General features: G+C 36.8%; 1 protein-coding gene across 3 annotated transcripts in view; it reads left to right on the top strand.

The window, feature by feature from the left end:
• Window positions 1-24,474, top strand: part of THSD7B (thrombospondin type 1 domain containing 7B) — a 903,223-nt gene that overhangs the window by 737,074 nt on the left and 141,675 nt on the right. For 2 of the 3 annotated variants that reach the window (XM_036023677.1, XM_036023678.1), the window contains exon 16: window positions 23,924-23,929. The exons of the other annotated variant lie outside the window; for it this stretch is intronic. In XM_036023677.1, coding sequence (XP_035879570.1) covers window positions 23,924-23,929 — 6 coding nt within the window. The remainder of the gene's footprint in view (window positions 1-23,923; window positions 23,930-24,474) is intronic. 3 annotated transcript variants of the gene reach the window in all.

Raw genomic sequence — 24,474 nt, forward strand, 5'->3', positions numbered from 1 at the left:
AGCGATATATGCACAGGATACACTCATACACCCCAGTCCAGTAAGGGTCCATCTTCTGTCACCTGAGCTGTGTGTTAGTTGAGAAATGGACTCAAAGGAATGGCATATCTTCAGTCCCTCAAGGCTTTCAACTTTCATCTCAATCCCTGGTGTTCCTACCTACCTGTGTAGTTCAAGAGTAAGCCAGTGATATACAGAGAATTTATTATTTTAGTGTTTCTACATCTCCCTCACTTTCACAATTCCTCACTTAAATGTCTAATTACTTTGCCATCTGCTCTGAACTGAGTCTGCAAATGCCAGTTTGTAAAGCTTAGGGATGTTGCCACCTGAGTGGAGGAAAGTGAATGTGTCCAGCAAGATGACCACGGAATTGATATTATTATGGGTGAACTAGCAGTATATCACAGATAAACAGTTCTCAACATACTATCTCCTCTGGTCAGTTTTCAATGTCATTAAATGATAATTTTAAATAATTTTGACCAATTTTAAACTTGTTGTCTGCAGAGTGTAATCAGCCAGCTCTCTCATGGAGGCATTATTAGAAGTAAAATTCTTTCATTCTATTTTAAGTGTTTTCATAAATCATTCATGGAATGGTATGTATTATATAAGTTTCTTTACTTTAAACAAATGTTAGAGTGTTTTAAGAGACCTGGAAACCCCTATGATAAAAAGATATCATGTATATAAAGATTAATTTAGTGCAGGCATAATTGTAAATCCTTTACATGTAGTAATTCATATTGTTTTCACAGAACTCCTATAAGGAGTATTGTTTTCCTCATTTTAGATGAGTAAACTAATAATAAGCAATATAAATGACTTGCCTAAAATCACCCATCTATTAAATTACAGAGCCAGGAGTCAAGTTCAAGCAGTTTGGAATAGTCATCATTATAGACAAGGTCTTTCCAGAAGGTATCCAGCCATGTAATATGAAAAGTAGAGACATTTATTGAAAAAAAATACAAGATACAAGGAACATTATACATAAGACAGTGATGCCTCAGTCCCCTTCAAAGTAGGCACCTCAGGACCTCAAACAGTTCTCCCAGTCATCATCAGCTGCCCTGTCGTATTTCCCTGAATCTCTCCAACAGTCTGAAATCTCTTCTCTTTCAAAGGTGATTTTGGTTTGGGGAAAAGCTGCAAGTCACAGAGCACCAAATCTGAGTTGTAGAGGGGCTGAAGTGCCTGGATAATTTGATGTTTTGTCAAAAATCTCTGCACAAGACAGGATACATGAGCTGGCACACTGTCGTGATGAAGCTCCCAATCACCAGTTTCCCATAGCTGTGGCCTTCTGAATCATCCAAACAGTTTCTACAGAGGAATGTTGAAGCTTAACACAAAATTTGATGCAGACCTGTTGCTCTACTCATTCAGTCATTTTGAATGTGACGGCCACACAGTAGTCATGCTCACTCAACACTATCGCCCCCACTGACTAGTACAGTGAAGTCGTCATTGTTCACATGTGTGCATTCCATTCCACTCTCCTTGGCTGCCAGGTTACACTGATGTCATGCAAACTGTTCCCATTACATTAACAATGATTGGACTTTTTCCAGACAGACTTCATACAGTCTCTTATTTTATATCATTATAGAGGCAAATCTAAGATAGTATCAAAAGTTTTCAAGAACTGTTTGTTACTCATCTTCTGATGTTTGCTGACTTATGAGTTTAAAAAGTTGTAAATGTCCAAGAAACACCATTGAAAACCTCAGGATGGTGTACAGTCCCTGATATTTCCCAGTGTCTTCCTCATTCTTGTCCACATTAAACTATTCAAGTTAAAAAAAAGAATTCAAGTTTCTTTAAGCCACTGAGGTTTATTTGTCATAGTTTTTAAACAATACCATTTATTTCTCTAACTCCCTATAGTTAGTACATTCAGCCAGTTAAGTTATAGTAGCAATAAGTTACATTGCAATTCTGTATGATTTTTTTGAGGTCAAGAATTTTGGGGAGATAGGTAGTTTTGCTCCTTCATCTCTCTGAAAGGGCATAATAAAGTGAATTGTTGAAAAATTGATGACTGCTATAGGATTGATGTTTTAATTGGAGGTGGAGGAAATAAAGAGTGTAGAATTCAGCTTCACATAAATATGGAAGTTTGACCAATGGAACAAAAAAGCAAAGATAATGTACTCTAAAAATTTATAGAAGAAAAACTATGATCCAAAATTGTATGCTAGGTATAAATATATTATGTACATTGATTTCAAACCTTTAATAAATTATAAAGTATATAGTCACATAGTAAATGTAACAAAAATCTTGTAATATGATGTCCTGAGGCAAAGCTAGAGGAAGCATGGTGAGGGCTGCTCTGGAACCTGACACTTACTCAGTGGTGGTCCAGACAAGGAGCAGAGGTTGCAGATGAGGCAGCAGTGGAAGGGGGACATCTATTTGAGCAAAGCCTGACACAGGTGTTACCCAGAGGCAAGCTGACGGGACACCAATTGTGTCAGACACAGAGTGTGACTATATCATTCCCTTTGCCTTTGTAAAATATAATTTTTTATCTCATAGTGGTTATTGATTTGCTTTCTATCTCTATGCCTCACCATATATATATATATATATATATATATATATATATATTCATATATGTGTGTGTATTGTGTGTGTATATTTATTTCTTTTTATCACCCTTTCTGTGCCTGTCTGTCTCATTTCATTGTTGATAGTGTTTTCCCACCAGACATCAACTGAAAATTGATGAATGCCTCAAAATATACCCTCTCTTAACTGCTGAGATATATATATATATATATATATATATATATGAATGACAATATGTGTGATGTGTATTACATTATATGTCTCATCCTCTAAAGTCAATGGGGAATGATCTGAGTGCTGTTCAGTTCGTTTGGAGAGTTAAAAGTCAATGTTTATTTCTTCTATTTTCCCCAGTTTTATAAATTTACCTTGCATTGTTTCAAGTATAAAATAAAATACATTAAAAAATTCATAACCTGCTTACATAGATAGTTTTTAACTTTGAGCAATTAGGCTACCTGAGCCCAACAGAACTAGAGGTCCCAGTCTAGTTATTTGATAGCCAAATTGTCCTGAGCATGCCATTTAACTTTTCTAAGCATCATTATCCTTATCTGTAATGTGGATGTAATAGTCACTGTAAAATGTATCTATCAATCATTGTGCAGTAGGAAAATCAACACCAATTAGGTATTTAAGTCAAAGGAGGTATTTTTGGTAGGAAAGTTCACAAAAGTATTAGAAGAACTGGAGAAGACAAAGGGGAAGGCATTACTCAGCTGTCAGGAAGGTGCTACCCTCTCCGGACTGATTGCCAGTAAGAGCAGTCTTGCCCCAGAGGCTGCTGGAACAGCTCACTCAGTGCCACTGAAACCACGGTCAGTGGCTGTGAGGCTATCTCTGCATTTGATGGAACTGCTAATTGATGCTTCTAAAATGCCTCTTTAGTAGAACTTGGCTGCTGCTTATCTAAAATAAGATTCCTTTATTTTCAGCATCTTAGTGGCATAATCTGTGCACTAGGCTGCTGTTGCTGCCCCTGTGGGAGGGTTTGCAGAAGTAGAATATCTTTTTACTGATTTCCATTTTGGCATAAGTACTTCTAAGTGACAGAATATAACCAGGGGCTTGCTAGCAAGAAAGCTTGAGAACTATAGTTTGCAGAATTCTCACCCTAGCAGTTTGAAGGTAAATATAGAAGGACAAGTTTGGGGCTGAAACTTAATAACACAATAAAAGGAAGCAAAAAATAAAGCATCTGTCATTACGTAGCGGTCTATTTTTATACATTCAGACCTTATAATGTTCTTCAAATCTACTTAGAAATGTCTTCTTAGAAACTATTCATAAATAATTAAAATATTTTTAAAAACACACTTTGTTTCATCAGTATGACTCTTTAAAGGAAACATGTATCTCTGAGAATGAGTTAATGTCAGGAAAAGAATATCAGAAGTTTGCAGTACCCGTCATCACTTCCTTTCTGACAGGGCGCCCTGAGGCGTGGGACGCGTTGTCACAAGAACTTAGCAAGAGAGATGCTCACGGATAAAGAGCCCCTGTTCCAATGCCCTTAGTAACTAAAAACATTTTATATTATTTAATATTTGGGTGAAAAAGTGCTAGACTTGGAGTTAGGATACACTCCCTTTTTCATTATTCTCTCTAATTGGTTGGCTGACTTCGATAATACATTACTTAGACTATATCATCTAGGGAGGAAAAAAAGAGAGAGTTTGAATTAGTTAAATCTCATGAGGTCTTATTCAGCTTCACTGTGCTGTTCCACCACAGGATGAAAGGATGGTGATAACTTCTAAAGGCTGGGGGTGGTGATAACTTCCAAAGTAATAGAATTTAATTATGATGAAAGCTAACAATCTGCTAGAGACTTGGATAATAACTCCATACATACACAATAATCATCATTAATGTGTGACATATCCTTATTTAACAAAGGATGCCCTGGCTGATGTGGTTCAGTGGATTGAGCATTGGCCTTCTAACCAAAGGGTTGCCAGTTTGATTCCCCATCAGGGCACATGCCTGGGTTGCAGGCCAGGTCTGCATTTGAGGGTGTGTGAGAAGCAACCACACATTGATGTTTCTCTCTCTATTTCTTTCTCCCTTCCCCTCTCTCTAAAAATAAATAAATAAATAAAATCTTTAAAAAATGTTTCAAAAAAAAAAACAAAGGAGTAAACTAGGTACAATTAGGACTAGTTACTTCACTTATATAAGGGTGGCTGAATCCAGAACTAAAACTAATTTTCAACTTTCCATTAAAAGCATTAAATGATAAGAGAAATACTAGATATATTTTATGTCTGTGGTCTTCTTAGTACCCACTGTCATAGCAGGAGCACTTGTAAGAATGCTTATGTCATGTATTGGCTGATTTCATTTTGCCAGTCCATTTATATGCTATTCTTTGCTACAAGATACTTTTATGTTCAGAATCTTTGTGGCATAGTATATGCACTAGGAAACCAATGGGCGTGGCAATGCTTCATATTAAATCACAATTATAGTGCTTTTATAATGCTATGAAATTTATACAGAATTACATTTGATAATATAGTTTACTAGATAGATTATAATTAGTTCTTAGAAATTATGAGCACTTGGACTTTTTTATCACTTTCAAATTGTTTGAAAATAAAGTCTCATGAACTATTGTGGGTGAACTCTGTGGTCAGACAGAAGTAAAATTTTAGCCCTCCTTTTATTTCTAGTGATTTCTCTGACCTGGGGCTGGGCTTGGTTTCTCTGCTGCCTGGCAATTCAGCTGGCAGAGGAGAACATGGCTAGAGGTGAATAGCCATTTGGGCATTGGCCATGCAGTGATGTGTAATTTATATGAATTCCTGCATGAACAGAAGTTGTTGCCAGGACCTCAGGGCCTCCTGTTATGTAAACTTCACAGTCCTTATTTAATAGGTATTTTAGTAGGTGTTCATTACAGCATCATCCATAAAAACAGCACAGCAGATATTTGTTGAGCTGTCACTCTGTGCCAGCCATTGTGCCACGTACAAACTGTGACCATGGAAGTCAGTGATACCATCATTGTCCCTAAGAAGCTTGAACTCTATTGGACAGGGAAATTTTTCCACAGATAATTATAATAGGCCATGCAAAATGCAACACAAGCTTGTCTAAGGAAAAAGAGTCTGGAAGAAGGCACAGTCACACTCAGCCCAAGCCTGTTTTCCTTTTCTTTGGACTTCTTCCCTTGCCCATTAATGCCTGTCTTACTGACAGAGTGGTACTGACACCAGGGGTAGAGTTGCTGTTGTGTCAGCCTGTTTGTTTTCTGTGATCAGAGTATGCTCGTAGGAGGTGGACATGCCATCTGGCAAGGCTGCTTCTGATAGATCAGGAAGAGTAGAGGGGATGCTGGCATGGGCCTGGCTTTTGAGACGTCTATGACAATCCAGCTCCCTTTAGAGCAGCAGTGCTCCTTTGCATACAGTCACTGGGTCACACAGTGGAGCATTAGAGGTCCTGTCAGCCATAGGACATCTGCACAGCAAGCCAGGTTCTGCTGGCATGGGCCCTGAGCTGTGAGGTAACCTCACTCAGGGCTCTGGGTTATGTTCATGCACAAGATGCTCGGTTCTCAGGTCTTTTCCCATGGGGGTCATGAAGTGCAATCCCCCAAGTCCTGCTTGGCCCTGTACTTTATGAACCGGAACAGCCTTCCTAAGGGAGGCAAACTTCCCTTTCTTCTGCATTCAGCCTGAGAACCATATGGACTGGGCTACCTTTTTCTGAGGTTTGGACCAGCTCAGATAAACCTCTCTTGGTGCAATAACCTAGCCACCCCCATGGGTGCCCCATCTAAACAGCGCTTCAGGGTAAAAGACCTAAGCTTAATTTCTAACTGTGTACTTATTTCTTCTGTAGTGTGACTAAGTAAATTAATGTGTCTCAATTTGTTCATTTCAAAAAACAGAATGATAACAACTCAGAAATTCCACAGAGTTTTAGCTGCCTTGCCCACTTGCTTTTTCCTCTGTGTTTAGCATATTTCTTCCCACATAGGAAGTGATTAACGGATGTTTGTTGAATGAATTGCTGGGGAAAGAAAGAAAGCAACATCAACTGCTCCCCTCTTTTTTAGATTAATGGAGAGAAAAGAATAAGGAAAGGACAAGGTGGAACTCCTTAGCAGTCAGAAACCATAATATGGTACATCTCCTTTTGCTCTGGACTTTCCACCTTGTTGTATTATTTCACTGACATTGTTATAAACCAGCTTCATGGATGGGACAAAGTTTTGTAGCAAAAACACCTAGTATTTGAATGAGAACGAAGCCAATTTTGACTAGAAATCTCTCAAAAGAGCAGAACAAAACAGTTAGAATTGTATATTGTAACACAACATATACTTACTCCAGAGAGACCATTTCAGTATTTAAGACTCTGTCTGTTACTAACTACCATTTGTGCTGGGTGATTGCATTCAAACTAGTCGGTGATCTGTCTGATGACATCTTGCTCATCTTTACACATTCCTCACACATGGTAGTGTATGGTCCACATGGTGGCTAGTAAACTGATGTGTATCTTGAATGAATGTGCTGGAGGATTAGTGTTTCATATTGCAAATGCCTCAGTCCAAAGCAGCTGCAAAGAATAATGTGTTTTCCTTAAGCCGATGAAATGGTATAAATATCAGTTCAGATTCACATATGTAGAATTGGACTATGCATATATTCAGTGTTCTGGTTATAGGTAGCAGTTGCTATTTTAACAGCCTCCTTTATCGTTAATGCAAAGTTCAATTTTTGCCACAAGAGTTTCATTTGATGGTAACATTTTCAAATGTTTTCTGTGTATCCATGGTATGTCCCCATAAGATTTCATATTTTCAAGGCCAGAAAGCTCTGTTTCTTCTCACCTTTGAAATTCCCCTTAGAGTCTTGGGTTATTGGCTTTAAGAAGTAGAGAGAAGCTTAGCAATTATTGAATACAATCCCACATTTTCTTGAGCTGTTGTCAATTACTTTTGTGTGCTCATATAGAACAGGAAGGGTACCAGAAGAATTGATAGGATAAATACTATCGTTTTCAAACTATGCTCTGGTAAGTTTCCCATTTCACTTGAGAATTCCTAAGAATTATTTGATACTGGGAGTAGATGGCAGACACAGTTAGCTGCCTACCCAGGGATTGCCTGTCCAATAGCCATTCTTCCTTCCACTCCTTTTTCATGCTCACAGAACCCAATGTGTTCAGTCAATTATATATCCAGCTCCACCGAGTTCATCATGATGGCTCTAAGCTGGTCGTGGTTTTTCCATTATGCTGCTTTACTCAGTTTGTGACTTAGTTCTTATAGTCTCTACTTGTAGACCTTGGAGTATACTCTTAAGCTACAGGATGAGAATCAGGCACCATCATTTTTAGGAACATTATATGATTCTAAATGTGAGCTTGAAAATGACTGCTCTAGCATATTCTGAACACGTAAGTTCTCAACACATGCCTCTTAGTTAAAAAAATACATTGAGGGGATTTAATTTCATGTCAAGGTTGTTTTTATGGATTTTTTCCCATTAAGATAGACTAATCAATTTCTGGATTTCATCCAACTCTATTTATAGTCTACTAAGTAAAACTACATATGTGTTTACTGCATTGAAACATGAACAACAGCAACAATCGAAAGTCCTGCTGCTTGGAGTTTTGTAGCCTGTCAAAGTGTCAAAAGATTTGGCATGAAAACCTCTTTAAAAGAATGCCTTGAGACACTAATAGGATATTCAGTAAGTGGCTTTGCAGTTGGTCTAAGAGATATTTTCCAGTGCATGTGGAGCTGCCTCTTCCCCATCCCTGCCGTGGGCCAGTGGGGCCACAGGAAATTCCTGCTGGGCTGGCAGAGTGTGGGGCTCATGCTTGTTAGAGCTCTCTGTTTATTTTTCTTTTTTTCCTGTTCACTACTACTTTTGGGTTCACACTATTTTGGGGTGCTGGGTGCCTCATCACCTTCCCACACAGTCCAGAACAGAAACACCTACAATTCTAAGAGATGGTGGCTGTCCTTGTTTATCTCAAGAACTAAGGACATAGACCAAACATACATTTTTTATTATGTCACACAGTCACAAAGGTTGTTAGATATTTTGAATACCATCACTGCCCTTAAACTTGTATTCACTTGAATTGTGGACAGCACTCCAGTGATTTGCTACTCACTCTCTTTTTCATGTATGTCAGCAACCGTACCGAAAATAAGAAGAGTTGCTGCTTCATGTTTTGTGAGGTTGTTGTTGGCTTGTCTTTTTGTGTGTGTTAGTTGACTTGAGTTTGATTTACTTTCCCCATATGCCTGGCACTCAGGCAGTATGCAATTAATATCTATTCAGTTCAAAGTTTCAAAGTACTGAGAGTTACTGGACCACACATGACTGTTATGTTCATATGAGCAGTATACTTACTAGGGATGCTGTCTGAGCATGGACTGCTAAAAAGAAAATAAAAGACAGAGATCTAGCTCTTTTTAAAAAGGCACAGTTTCTAGCTCTTTCTCTCACTGATCCAGAAATCCCAGTTTATTCTAACTCTTAACATCACACAATAGAACCACTACCCAGATAATAGAGTAGGAGGTGGGGACTTCTAGGTTCTTGGTAGCATGAATGTTTCCTCACTTTGGTGGGCAGCTTATTAGTGTATCTTTTGGGCACACTTTTCATCAAGCAAGCCTTTTTCCAAGAAGCAATTACTTATACTTATTTATCCACTTCCCAGGCATGTATAATTCTTCTCTCTTGAAACTCCTAACTGCCACATGGATAAATTTTAAAATATGCCATCATTATGCAGTTTAAGTAGTGTTTTGCATTAGTAATTTGTTGTATTGATTGATGTGGGCCACACTTTGCAAACATAATAGTAGAATTTATTTTGTTTAAATATCATCAATACCAACATTTCATAATGTACCATGCTTACAAATGAAAACATTATAGTCAGAAAGTACATCAACTAATGGGGAAAAACGCTGGTGAGCAAAAAGTTGCTGGTTAGTTCACACATTTATAAGGGTTTAATGAGTGAGAAGGGTCTGGATAAGTAAATGTCTGTGTAGCCAGATTACTCCCTCTGTTCCTAGCTCTTAATTCTGTCATACATCTCTATTTAGGAGTCACATAAATGCCAACTTCACCCAACCTCTGTTACAGTTGGTGCACCAGCCGGCCCCTTCCTCCTTTGCCTGTAAGAATCTCTTGTGTCTGGGTCTTTCTCTCCCAGCTCTGACACTGCAGCTCCAGCATTGGCCCATAGACAGCCCCTCCCACCCTGACATCCTTGAGGCCTTTTCTCTGCCTCCCTTCTCCTTCCTTCCCACAGTGTCAGTACACTTAGTACTGGGAGGAAGAGCCATGCCCCTTCCCGCCTCTGCCTGGCAGGACTAAAACATCCGGCTACTGGGTGTGTTCCCTTCCTAACCATTTCATCCAGGAGGGTGGAGCAAAGTCACCATTTTGAAAATATGAGATATTCGGTTACCACATACATGACTGCTTATAATACGTTCTTTTACTCAACCAATAAGTATTATTTGCAAGACCTTGCTAGAACCATGACATCAATGAGTTTTTATTTATGGAAGAAGAAACTGATTTTTTAAGTTTCATTAATTTCTTTGTGTATAACTAATTACATTTATCATTATGGTATTAATACCTAATAATTGTGACACACTGTGATAAAGGTTTTAAATAAGGGACAACTGGAGCATAGCAGACAGGTGTCTCAGAGGCTTGAACTCTGGTTTGAAACATCGGAAGACTGAAAATGAACACATGCACTCAAAAGAACATGAAATATCACCAAAGGGGAAGAGTGCCAGAAATTTTTTACTGCTTCTCCTATCTGAAAGAAACCATTAAAGAGATAGATCAGGAAACCCTTTCACTTTGTTTAGAGAAATGAGTGATTTTGGAAATGGAATAAAAAGGTAGGAACTGCTGGAAGGAAGTATTGATTAAATAATTAAAAGAACCAACCAATGTACTTTGGCTAAAGAATTATTGTGGCTATATGAGCACACAAATGTTTCAAGTTTGTTTATAAAGGCTTGAATTTGAACTGTGGGTTATTTTGAAAACAAAATAACAGAATCCAGTCAGTTGTTTACAGAATAATCCTATCTGAATAGATTCAATCCAAAAAGCAGTCTTGTGAAACCAGTGCATGTGTGGTGTGTGTGTGCAGGTGTGTGTAGAAGCCACCTAAAACACACTCCTTGTTAAAATAAATGTTCATTTAATTAATCCATGAGCTGAATTTATTTTGTCATAAGGTATTGGTTTTTTAAATATAATTTTTCATTCAGTGCTACCTTGTATTAGTTCAGGTGTCTAGCATATTGGTTAAGCAATCACATACTCTACAAATGTTCCCCTATATTTTCAGAACCCCCCTGGTGCCATGCTTAGTCTGTCATAATAATGTAAAGCTATGCTCAGTGATCCTGCTGTTTTCTTTAGCTAAACTCCATGTATATTTGCTAATGTTGATGTCTCCAAGTTGAAACCCCCTCTTTGGTAATATTAATCCAATTTTATTTGAAGAACTACTTTTTCCCCACTAGTCTGTGATGTTTGGATGATGCTGACTCCATACTGGATACCAAGATAAACATTTGACTTTCACATAGACAATCACAGGACTGAGTTGCTCTGATTACAGAGATTGACACAAGAATAGACACGTGACCCAGTAAGAACTGAAAATGATCTTAACAGAGATTGCTGGGCAGGAAATGTGCTCTGTTACATTAGACTTGGACATTGGAGGATATAAAGCTGGAGCTCTGGAGGAATCTTTTGCCAGGACCAGTAGAACTGAACTTGAAGATAACAGAGACAATGAGGGAGAAATTGGTTTCTAGGGTCATTTTTTTTAGTTCCCAGAATCAAGTGATACCTAGAGGACTTTTCAGCCATAAGAATCAATAAATTTTCATTTTGCTTAAAAAATTTGGGCTTGTATTTTCCGTTTGCACTAAGAACAATCCTGACACAAGCTAATTGGATACCTGCATTTTTAACCTTCAATATCATGTTCATGTTCAACTTTGTTGTTCACAAGGTTGATGTCTGCTGTATTTCATTGCATACTTTGGGAGTTACCTTGCAGTTATTCACATAGGCAGTATGGTGTAGAATAAAGAATCAGATTTTAATCTACACTGCATCATGTATGCATGGTGTGACACTAAGCATGTCATTTCAACTCTCTGAGCCCTTGTCTCCTCTGTTAGAAATCATAATGACTACTTCATAGTATTTTTATGAACTTAATTGGGATAATATGTGGTATAACAAGAGAAGAGTGATATCTGCTGGAATATTGCAAATCAAACAAAATAGTTTTCAGTGTCATTAGTTACAATACAGTATCTTTACTTACAGTGCCTTGTGTCTAAGTGTACTCACAGATCATTCAGTCACAATCTTGTTTTATGCAACAATAGTAGCAACTAAGTAACTAAATGAAGCTGTTTATAATCACTGACACCCCTTGCCTGAGTTAGTGCTAAACCTCTGGCAGTGGAGAATTCAACTCCCCAGTTCAATCCAGCCCCGCGCCGCCTATTTAATAACCACCGCTGTAGGTTTTTCACTGCACACACATGGCGTTTCTCAGAATTTCATTTGAGGTCATGCAGCATCAGAGGCACCAGAGATGTTACAAATACACATTCCTGGACTGCACTGTAGACCTCCTTCATCAGTATACTTAGGCGTTTCTGCAGTACATGCTGAAGTGTGACCAGGCCCGCTGTGTACACACGACGCTAGCGCGGATGGCACACAAAGTAACCGATGGTCTGCCGCATTGCAGGCTCTCTTCTCCACCCCTCCGCTCTCCCTCCGCCCTGTAAGTTGCAGCTATACTAAAAGTTCTGGGCATTCCATAAGCATATAATTATCTTTAGTCATTAAACATTTCATACAAGCAATTATTTTTACCTGAAAATTTTTCCATTCACATTTTAGTAAATTCCTACTTACCTCCAGTGGTAGAGGTTAAGTTAAATCTAAGATTCTCCCAGATTCACAAGCAGAGTTAGTCATTTTCTAAAACACTTTCAAATTAATGAGTTGCTTGTTTTACATGATTGTCCCCTGCCTCTTTCCCTCACTTCCTCCACTGGACTCTGAGCAATCCAGACACAGTTATTATTATTTAATGAGGTACTCCAAAGAGGTCTGTTGAATAAATGAAGAAATGAATGATTCACTGTGACAAGCATTAAGAATAATACAAGTGGGGATTTTCAATGCAATTGAGAAATTAGCTCTTTCATCTAAAATTTATTTAATAACATAAGGCCTGCATGTGCTGAGGGAATAGTGGTTGTCCAAAAGATAAAGCCTGAATAATTTTATTGTGCTTTAGGTGGGCGGGAGGCTTGTACAGAAAGTAAAATTAAGAGTTGAGCCTTCAAGAAGAATAAACAAGCATTTGACAGGCAAATATAATATATATATAGAATATTTAAGAAATCCGGATATTTTAAGGAATTTAGAATCCTAACAACAAGAAAAAGATCTCCATAGTGTACCTGTTCTTAGATGCCATAGGAAACTTCAGAAATTCAAATTAAGGTTTAAGCTCTTGGAGAGGGATATATTTTTAAATCATCAGAAAAAGAATTAAACTGCCCTTCAGATACCACTTTGACTTTCTTGCTGTGGTGGAGAGAAGGGGTGAGGACAGACCTAGGCTTTGGTGCGGCCATCTCATTGTCATACACGGCAGTGCTCAGAGGAGTGCCTGCCATGCATTTGAAATTCGAGTGACAAGTGCATGATGATTCAGTTAACATTAAAAGGAAAAGAGCATGTCATTTAAGTAGTGTGTGGTAAAAATGAAGTAGAAAGGAGCCTTAAGGTCTTTTTTTTAACTACCTCCTCTAAATATCAACAGTCAATTGAAAAACACTTACTGTTAGTTGCACAACATGCCCTGTAGTTCGCCTGGGAGAATTAGAGTTTAAATGCTGTGCAGATGTATAGAGAAACATCAGTATCCTGCTAATGCTGTTGTGGTTGGCTATACCTTGTGTGGATCTTCCCACCCTTCCCAATAGTCAGTTGTTGACCATTAGGTAGAGAAGTTCTAGAGGCCCAATGTGAGCAAGCCATGTATGCATATACAATGTTTGAGCAGTGTTCCCCCAAGCAGGTTGCAAGGATGTTGTACAGGTTATTTTCAGATATTCTCTTCCCAAATGATTTCATGTTAAAATAAGTTTGAAATCATGAATTTTAACAAATTTAAGCCTACTTATTGGAAGTTTCAAAACTCTGATATTTAAATATTCATTATGAAAGGGGATATGTGTAATACACAAATATATATGCATTTATCTGTATATATAATGCATTGTTTTACAAATACGTTTAATTACACAATTTTTTAAATTTGAGCATTTCACAGATTTTCAGTCCTTTCTTTGACCATGAAGATGCTGCAGTATGATCTCTTAAACCATCTGTGAAATGTTGCTTGACATGCTAAACTGACCTGCCAGGCCTCACTGTGTTTCTCACTGGACAGGTGCACCAATTCACAGTATAGTTCCTGCAAATGGTGTCCCTGGAGCACAACTGAAATGGGACTAAACTGCGGTATGATTCATACTTCCTGGAATTGCCAGATGACCCTTACGGTGACAAGCTAGAGCTTTAAGTCAACTTGGTCATTGGTCTTGTTTAGATGATTATGCTGTTTTAGCACTAGGTCTTTTCCTCTTATTTACCAAGACAGGAAGATGGGCTACACTGCTGAGGGTAAAACTGATGATCTGGAGAGGCCACATAAAGGAGAGTTCTGGTGATCAATATTTACAGGTGTGGTCTTAAGGACCAGGATGCAGAAGCAGGACTCCAGGACCCCTGGAAAGAACAAGCAGGGTTCTGTAAAGCACAAAAGAGACTAATGCATATGAGAGAACAAAGAGAGGCAATGAGACAGGGCTCGGTGCCAAGAGCTTAGTTATTGGGATCAGGATACTGAAGCATGCGGGCACCAAGGTTCCTTGGGTTTTGAAATAATCATCCAGATTCATCAGTTCTTAAATATCCAAACATGCCATATTTGGGATAGATTTTTCTCTCAATACAAAGCATTTTTGTAGCCTGAACTTCTTCTTTTTAAGTGATGGGTCTATAGATTGCAAACTCATTGTCTGTATATCCAGAAAATAAAACAAAAACACAATGAGCAAGCTTATTTTACTAGGGGCATATAGACATTCTATCCCCCAGCAGGAAGGTTGGACTGAATGAGGTGTTTACCCTGCTTTCCTCTGAAAACAGCTCTTGACTGCACAATATTTACACTGCTGTGTTCTGAAGATCAGTCAAACAGTATCATCAAAGTAAAATGTTTCTACAGTTAATGAAGGCATTTATACTTAATACTGAACTCAAGAAAACATCCGGACACAGATGACCTTGCCATATCACTTGTTTGAAATAGTATGGTGTGGGTATGTTTCAAGGAAACAACCATTAGTGCAGAGGCAAGCACCTAGGCTAAGAAATGTTTGTGTGAAATTCAGTTCTTAAGCACTTGAAATCCAGAAGCAGTCTCACTTGATGAAAATTTTATGAAATTTATGTACATATCTTATTTTCTGTATTAGAGATTTTTAAGCAATAACATTACATGGAAATTCATATCATTATACCTGTAATTACCTAATAATTGTTATAATTAACTAAGGCCTCCCTTGGGAGGGTTCATCTGACCAGTTACACCGGCAGTGAGCTAATTGCAGCTGCAGATGCATTTGCATGCAATTTTGTATATCTGCAGTTAACTGCAAGAGCTACAGGTAAATCTAAGACAAAGAGCCTTTGTGACTATTTCCCCTCAATGCTCATGTGTTTTATACTACTACCTAGTGTCTTATGCTTAATTCAGCATCATTTTAAATTCTTAGTAGAGAAAGTATCTTGCTTGAGCAACTTGGAGACTTTGGGTGAGTTGTGAAATTCTGCTCACAGAATATCAAGTACTACTGTGGGCAGAGAAATGAGCCCGATTCCAGGACTCATGGCCAAGTAGAGATGATTAGACGCCTATAAAATAAGCAGAGAGTGTGTTTCTTTTGACATAGCAAGGTGTATTTGGAAAGAAGAGTTCATTTTCATTGTATTTTTGCAGTTGAATCTTAAAAGAAGTGAGTTAGAGCCTCTGATTTACAAAGTTAGTTGTTCAATTGCTTTGAATAATATTGAGAATACAGCAGGTGTTCAATAACTGTTTGGCAAATGATTGAACAAGCCATGAAGTTACTCTAGGGTCATTTTGAACTTGCATCTTGGGATATCATTAGAACCATCTTTTATTTTTATTTTTATGTTTTCCATTTTAGAGAGAGGGGAAGAGAAGGAAAATAAGGGCAGAAAAAATATCGATGTGAGAGGCAAACATGAATTGACTGCCTCGGGTACATGCCCCAAATGGGGATTGGACTTGCAGCCCAGGTGTTTGCCCTGACCTGGAATACAACAGAACCAGCAACCTTTCAGTTTACAGGATGGCACCCAACCAACTGAGCCATGCTGACTGGAGCTTACCTTTTTTTTTTTTTTGAGAGAGAGACAGGGAAAGGGAGAAAGAAGGAGAGGGAGAGAAACATTGATGTGAGAGAGAAACATTAATTGTGAAACATCTGAGTCATAATACATTTTGCTTCTTTCTCTGCATATTAAATGTAAATAGAGGATATTTTTCTAAATACATGAAGCCATTACTGACTTGGCTCACAAAAATGAAATTCTAGATCTTTGATATTGCTAATCACTGAAGAAACTAAAACTAGATATAGAAAAGGCAAAACTTTTAGACTTAAAGAAGAATTATTTTAGATTATTCTATTTCTGTGTTTTGTAACTTACAAGACTTCTACAAAACACATATAGTTTAGATTTAATTTGATGGGATCACAACCCTTGAGGGAAAATGAACATCTCTGAGGTAATGTTATTAGAGAGTGCTAGAAATTAAATGAGTTGCTATAAACAATTAAACTGTTTGGTGAAGGAATAGAGACAAAATATGTTGTTTGTGTCCCTCAGAGTTTGTTTCAATATACAAAGTGTGGTTAGCTTTCTCCTTGCATCTTTGTTTGTCTTTCTTAGTCTGACTATGCTATCTGTAGGATTTTATGATCTCACTGATGATTTTTAATAGTGAGTAATTTAGAAATTTTAGAATAACTGAGAACTATGAAAAAATCTATCAAGTAGCTATTTATTGACTATAAAGATAAAATCACAGTCCTTAGGATAAATAATTCTGATGACAACTAATAAATTAAAATTAAATACATAATGCTACAGGTATATATAATGAAATAGCTTATTTTATTAACAATGAGCTTAAAAATATTGGACGGAAAAGACAAAATATACTTGTTTTACTTCACTCACCAAATTGCTTTTAAGTGTAAATGACTCCCTATTGTTAATTTAATTTCTTTTTTAAATTTAATAATTATCATAATTTTATTGATTATTATATTACAGTTGTCCCAATTTTTCCCCTTTGCCCCCTTCTGCCCAGTTACCCCTCTTCCTTCTAGCAATTTCTCCTCTTAGTTCATGTTCATGGGTTGTGTTCTCTGGCTTCTCCATTTCCTATTCTATGCTTAACATCCCCCTGCCTATTTTGTACCTACCAATTATGCTTCTTAATCCCTGTACCTTTTCCCCAATTTTTCCCTTACCCCCTCCCTACTAATAACCCTCCAAATGATCTCCATATCTATGATTCTGTTCCTGTTCTAGTTTGCTTTTGTTTTTGTGTTTTAGATTCAGTTGTTGATAGTTGTAACTTTGTTGTCATTTTACTGTTGATTTAATTTCTTAAGAAGAGTCATTATTCCTGACTTTTGTGTTAGGAAAGTTCTGATTCTCCACATCATGACTGTCCAGAACCTTATTCCATAAGAAACAAGAAGAATACAGAGTAAAACCCTTTGTTCTGACACTAGTTAAATCTATCTCTTCTCTCTATTTACATGAAAAACAACTTGTATGTCATGTTATTTTATAACTTTCAGATTTACCTTAATCTACTAACTCAATTAATTACTCATCCTTTATCTCAACACCCTACTTAAAAAATATTTCTTATTATTTCACCATATAACAAGAAGTTAAACAAAATGGCCAGAGCATTAGTTGTTGTTCTTAGTTATTACTTTATGATACTGGCTCATTTGTTTTAAATTTTTTTATTTAAACAGAGGCTTTGTTTGGGGACTTAGTCTAGTGATACATAAAACATTGTTATAAATGCTATGTAAATAGCCGTCTTCAAAAGAAGAAAGTAATTATTCCCTAGATAGATGATTATACTTTCCTTAATGCAGTCACAGCATGCATGGATGCTCAGAGCCTGGGCTGCCTCTGAGCTTTCTAGGCCACAGAGATTTCAGCAAGTTGCACAAGATTAAGGGACTCTCCTAACCAGCAATTTGCCTCTAATGATGATGTTTGTTGGACTGCCTGTTTGATCCTCTTATTAGATAGAACATAAGGAAAACTTTAGCTAAACACTTGATTTGGCAACTCTAATTTTAGGACCCTCTCTCCAATGTCGTTCCCATTTATTGAAATGTCTAAAGAAAAGTATAAAATAATTGTACCTATGTACACATCACACATGTGCCAATGTGACCATGCACGTACATACTCACACACAAATACACATACAATAATATTAGGAAAGGTGTTTATTTTGTTCCAACTTTGACTTTCTATAATTTGAAACACTGGTTATTGTCCTAATCCTTCCATTTCTCCTTTTGCCTTTGATTCAGCTTTATTCCTCTATTTTAGATTCCATACCATAAAATAGAATCATTTATTTTTCTGTCTTCTTACCTATTTTTGGAAGATTTCAGAGGATTAACGAGAACCAGGGTTCTAATAGCAGTACATCTATCTTGAGAAGTCATTGGTGGCTACTAAATAGTATATAGCAATCCCTGTTGTGTCATTGTGAGTATAAAATAACATTTTACGACCAACTAGAAGTTGAACTCTTTGAAAAACATCATTGATGAGATTCCTGGGCATTTTTTTTCTCATTTGGTCTTTGAGGAGACAGCAAAATACAGGTGCTCTAAGGAAAGAGGAAGCATGTTTGAGTTGCGTTTGTGTCAAACAACTTTTACATCTTTCTTTAATTACAAAGTATATATAATACCTAATTCATTCTTACCACCATGTATTTATTTTTGTACCAAATACAAAATAAGTACATAACTTATAGAAACATTTTGTGTACTCCATATTAAAAATGTAGGCTATCAGCTGATTTCTTTTCCCCTCAAAGTTTAAGATTGTGGAAACATACCCATAGATCTGTGAATAATAAATATGTCAGCATCTCTTAGGTTCGAAAATAAGCTGAAAAGCATATTGGTTATGAGCATGTCATATAATTTTCATATAAAACAATATAATAGCATACTATCTCATGTGATCCCATGTTAAAGTAGTGAAGCAATGGGAAAAAAAGGTAGGGCAACTGTAACTGAAGAACAATAAATAAATAAATAAACATTCAATTAATTTATCCTCCTAGAATTGAAATGTGCTTTTGTGTATTGAATCTTCCTTAATCATTTATTTATAAAAATCCCTATTGTTATCCAAATTTTTTTCTAAGGAGGATTTCAAATATTCTTTAACATTTTATATAACCTTATGCTATTTGATTATATTAAAAGTTTTGAGTACAGTAATACTGTGGAAAATATTTAATATATAAAACATGATAATAATTCTGCTCACTTTTAGTTATAGTTAATATTTCAGATTTATATTTTTCTCAGCATTCATTATTTATATAGGGTGGGGCAAACGTAGGTTTACAGCTGTGAGTGCAGAAAACAGTTTATTCTTGAATTATTATTTATTCACTATTGTATTATTTTCCATACAAACACTAGTAAACCTACTTTGCCCCGCCCTGTATAAGTCCACACCATTTCTCTCCATTCGTGTTAATACATCTTGTCAAAAATATATCTTGTTGTATTTATTGCCTGTGCAGTGAAGAATTACAGATCAGCAAGTCAAGTAGTATGCAAGCAGGATTTATTTGTACATGCTCTAGGGAGAGAATGTGCCTTGCTGAGGTTAGCAGGAGAGACATAGGTGCCTTGTTCTGAGGGCTACATAATCCATGTGATGGGATGAAGTTTAGTATGGTGTTAGAGAACGGGAGTTACATATTGGTGTGTGGATAATGACGGTGCTTACCATGCATGCTCTCCCATGGGGGACATGACTACCAAAACATACGCATGAGTAGGGGATCTGTTCCCAGGGTCCTTACCTTCTGCTCCAGGTAGCATCTAGTCATCCATTGTGAAACAGCTGCATGACCAGAGTCAGTCAAAATTATTTTGGACTGCTTTTCTGTTAAGAACAATGGATCCCATGTCATTCTTCTTCCTCATTCCTAATTTTCTGATTACTACCTGACAATCTGACTGAAAATTCATTATTTGTGGAAATGCACAGGAGGTCTGTGCTAGAACACATATGGGGAAAAGAAGGAAAGATGTTCATATCTCCAAGAAAGCTACCTTAATTAACATAGCTGTGATTGATATTTCAGGTTATGAATAAATAAATTGCATGAAAATGGAATTCTAGCACCTATCCCTATGTCTTCAAGTGTAATAACCACAACTGACTCTATGTAATATAATATAGCTTCAAAGTGTCTTTTTACCAAGTTTTCTTATTCTGTAGTTATCAACACTCTCAGCCCATGCTTAACACCTTTTACCAGGTGCCTAACAGGTAGAAAGTAATTATCTGTGTAATAGGCAATATTTTAGTAACTCCTATGTGCCATAAGCTAGGGTACATCTAAAAATCAAACACTCAAAGCTCTGCTGCAATGAAGCTCATATGGTATTCTAATGAGAAATAGATTGCAAAGAGATAAACATATACATGAATAGTTGTGAATTGTGATGGGAAGTGTGAAGAAAATTAACAAGGGTAGGAGGATAGATTGATCAGAGAAGATTTCTTTGAGATGGTGACATCAGGGTGCAGTCAAGAATGAGGTGAAAAGGGAAGCTATGGTTGCCTGAAGAGTATTATTGCTAAAGGGAACTGACCCAGACGCGGGCATCATGTCTGTGTCTGAGAAACAGAATAAAGGGCCATGTAGCTGCAGTGGAATGACTACAAGTAGAGATTTGGACATAATTTTAGAGAAATAGGCAGGGAAGTTCACCTAGAACTCAGTGGGCCATGAACAAGAGAACCACAGATATAGTCCCCTGTGTGATAGGAGCCTCTGCAGTGTTTTGAATGGTCAAGTGAATTGGTCTGAGCTTCTCTGATGTATACAAGGTCTGTCTAGAAAGTATCCAGCCACATAACATGAAAAATAGAGACATTTATTGAAGAGGATACAAGATACAAGAAACATTGTACATAAGACATTGATGCTTCAGTCCTCTTCAAAGCAGGACCTTGGGACCTCCCACAGTTCTCCCAATTGTCATCAGATGCCCTGTCGTATTTTCCTACATTTCATCAACAGTCTGAAATCTCTTCCCTTTTAAAGGTGATTTTAGTTTTGGGAAAAGCCAGAAGTTACAGGGCACCAAATTTTGGCTGTAGGGCAGCTGAGTCACCTGAGTGATTTGATGTTTCACCAATAACTCTGCAGAAGATGTGATGCAGGAGTGGACACATTGTTGTGTAGCTTCATCACAACAATATGCCCACTCCTGAATCATCTGAAAAGTTTCTGCAGAGGAATGTCCAAGCTTAATGCAAAATTTAATGCCTATTCATTGTTCTACTAGTTCAGTGATTTTGAATGTGACAACCACAGAGTACACATGCCACTCAGCAGCGTCTACTGCTCCCACTGACTAGTGCAGTGAAGTCATCATTGTTCATGTGTATGCACTCCAGTCCACTCTTCTTGGCTGCCAGGTTACATTCATATGGTGCAAAACATTCTCATTATGTTAACAACGGCTGGACTTTTCCAGACAGACCTTATATACTGTAGACCAAAACAGACTCCTACTCCATCTAGGGGGGGGGGAGCTGAGGCTTAAAAACCCAAATCTGTGGTACTGTTGGTAGTGCCTTGGAATGCAAGGGAATGTGGAAGCACAAAATCAGAAAAACTTAGGGTAAGAGAAAGACCTAAACTGAGCTTAATAGAAAGAATGGTATTTAGACATGTCAAAATGGAATTGGTCCAGCGGGAAAATCAGCGGGAAAGTAGTTTTTGTTTATGTGCGTTAAAGTTGACACAATAGCAGCATTTTAAAGTAGACATAGCCAGGTGCACTTTGACTAAAGTCTAAAAGAAAGATGGTAGCTGCATATAGAGGTAAAAGTGGTTGAAATATCTGGAAGAATTTTGAGGTAGAAAAATAGAAGATTAATGTTATCTAAAATTTATATATTTTAACCAGAGATTAGTTATAACACCAAGAATTTCAAAACAGGAAGCAAAAGTAATGTATATCATTTCAGAAAAACAACTTTGTCAAAATATAGTCATATTCCCATATCTAATAAGTTTACTAAGGCTTTGAAAAACTTCTTCAGTAAGTTGAGGAATAGCAAAGAGATTCTTTTGACTGCTTTTATTTACTGCCCTATAGAAATGTATTTAACCATTTATATGAAAAATTACCCATTATATTTATTGAAAGAATTCTTGGCCTTTAATATTAATAATGCTTTCATTATTTATTGTTGTACACAGTTGTACATATTTCCTGGAGGAGTGCAAGGAACTGAAATTAAATAGTTTTAGCAGCTCTTGAACTATGGAGCTGTATTCCTAGAATCCTACAAACTCTAAGCCCTAGACAAGCCAGAAAACAGAGTGTCTGTACAAGAACAGGGTGAAACAAGCTGTATACCCTCATTTCTCTGTTCATTGATCTAAATTCTAATCCATGGACAGCAATATTCAAGGTTTGGTAGTAATATGAAATCTGAGAATGCGTCATTTTTGTAGATTTAATATTAATGTGTAATAAAATAAATTTGTGAACTTTGTTCATTGTTCACCTAACTCTAAGTTAATTATGTCCAGCACTGACATGAAACAGACATGTTTCTAATGTTAAAAATACCTCCAGCTTTCTTATCACTAAGCTCTTTTAATGTTTTTATATTTGCAACTAAAGTGAAAGACCTTCTTTTGATTAATCTATATAATTTGAGCTGGAAAATGTATTGATTTTAGTTATATTTCTGAAATAATGATAGTAAGTCTGGCTACCTGCCACATTTGCAAAGCCCTGTGGGCTCAGTAACTTCTGGTTGCAAGCAACCACCATTTATTAATTGTGGTGATGATGGGATGATTTAAATATGATCAGAACTCCCAAGATGTCAGATATATGGATATTTAATGATCTACCCAGCCTAGTTTTTTTGAAACTATTATTCTGTAAGTTAAAATTTCTGATCTGTTACATAAAAGAATAAAACTTTAATTCAAATTGAAATGGCATTTGAATTTGGAGTATAATTTTTCAGATGTACCTAAATACTTGTAATGTATATTGCCTTGGAACTGAATTCATTCTTTCATCTTTTTACAAATATTTTTGGAGTGTTTATTCTATGCCAGAAAATAGATAAGTATTGAGAACAGAATGCTGAACAACAACAACAACAAATTAGGCTACCCTGCCTTCAGGAAGCACAGTCTAGTTATAGAGATGATAGTAATTAAATAATGAGTCAAATAAGTTCACAATGAAAATCGTGGTAAAGTTAAGGAGTAAAGAAGACACATAGGTGCAGGTGAGATTGGGCAGTAGGAACAAGTGTCATGGAATCCACATTCTAAGAGTTCACCTGGTTTTTATGTTCTGTATTCCTCAAAAATAATAAATCTAGTGTCTTTTTTTGCACCAAGATTGATAAGCTATGACTGTGACACTTTTTAGGGAATTTGAGTTAAGCTTCAGAGATTTATTGTATTTCCTTAAGTCTTGGTTTTAAGAATCTGCTCTCATAGCCAGAGGGCAGCCAGATAAAATCTGCTCCGCTTTCTGAGATCCACGTATTTGTTCTTTATTCCCATTCTGAGATCCACGTATTTGTTCTTTATTCCCAGAGTCATGTGTTTGATATCCACTTAGAGGGGGTCTTTTCCTTGAGAATGGGGAGGGAAACATTCCAATTCTAGCAGAAATGTAAGCCATTAATTTTGAATAGCCAAGTGAAAGGATTTCTACTTTTTTCAATTTTGCATTATGATAGCAACTCAACTAATGGATATATAATTTTCTTTCCCTTCTGCTTGTCATGCACTGCCAACATGGACTTCTACAAAGGCTCAGGTTGGTGTTGCAATCTGTTTTGATCTTTACTGTTTTCATTTAGTGAAAAGAAGCTTTGATGTTTTTCTTCACAAATTGGCTTTTTTTCTCTTTGTAAATCCTGATCAAAACATTGTTCACACGTGGAAGAAAAAAAATAGTCACAGAGGACAGTCAGTTTCTTACATGTTGCTATAGACTGAATTCTTTAACATTAGCAAAATTGCTATTTCAGAAACCCAGAAAATTGTTTATATCTGTTTAAATTTACCATGCCTGACTTATTTTATGACATGAAAAAAAAACAATACTCTGAGATTTCAGAATATCCCAGGCTCTGAAAATGTTTTGATATTAAATCTGCTCTCTACTTTCAGAGTGTATCAGTGGATTGTGCATGATCTTTGTAGGTCCAAACTTAGTAGTGAGAATTCTATACACAGCTTCCTATTAAGATACTTATTCTAGAGTCACCAAATTCTTATCAAATAGCACTCAGGATATCCAGTTTTCTCAATCTCTCTTCTTATTTTTCAAAGGCATTAATCTTTCTTCAAGATTACATC

This window comes from Phyllostomus discolor, chromosome 4 (genome assembly GCF_004126475.2).
Source record: "Phyllostomus discolor isolate MPI-MPIP mPhyDis1 chromosome 4, mPhyDis1.pri.v3, whole genome shotgun sequence".
Taxonomy (NCBI): Eukaryota; Metazoa; Chordata; class Mammalia; order Chiroptera; family Phyllostomidae; genus Phyllostomus; species Phyllostomus discolor.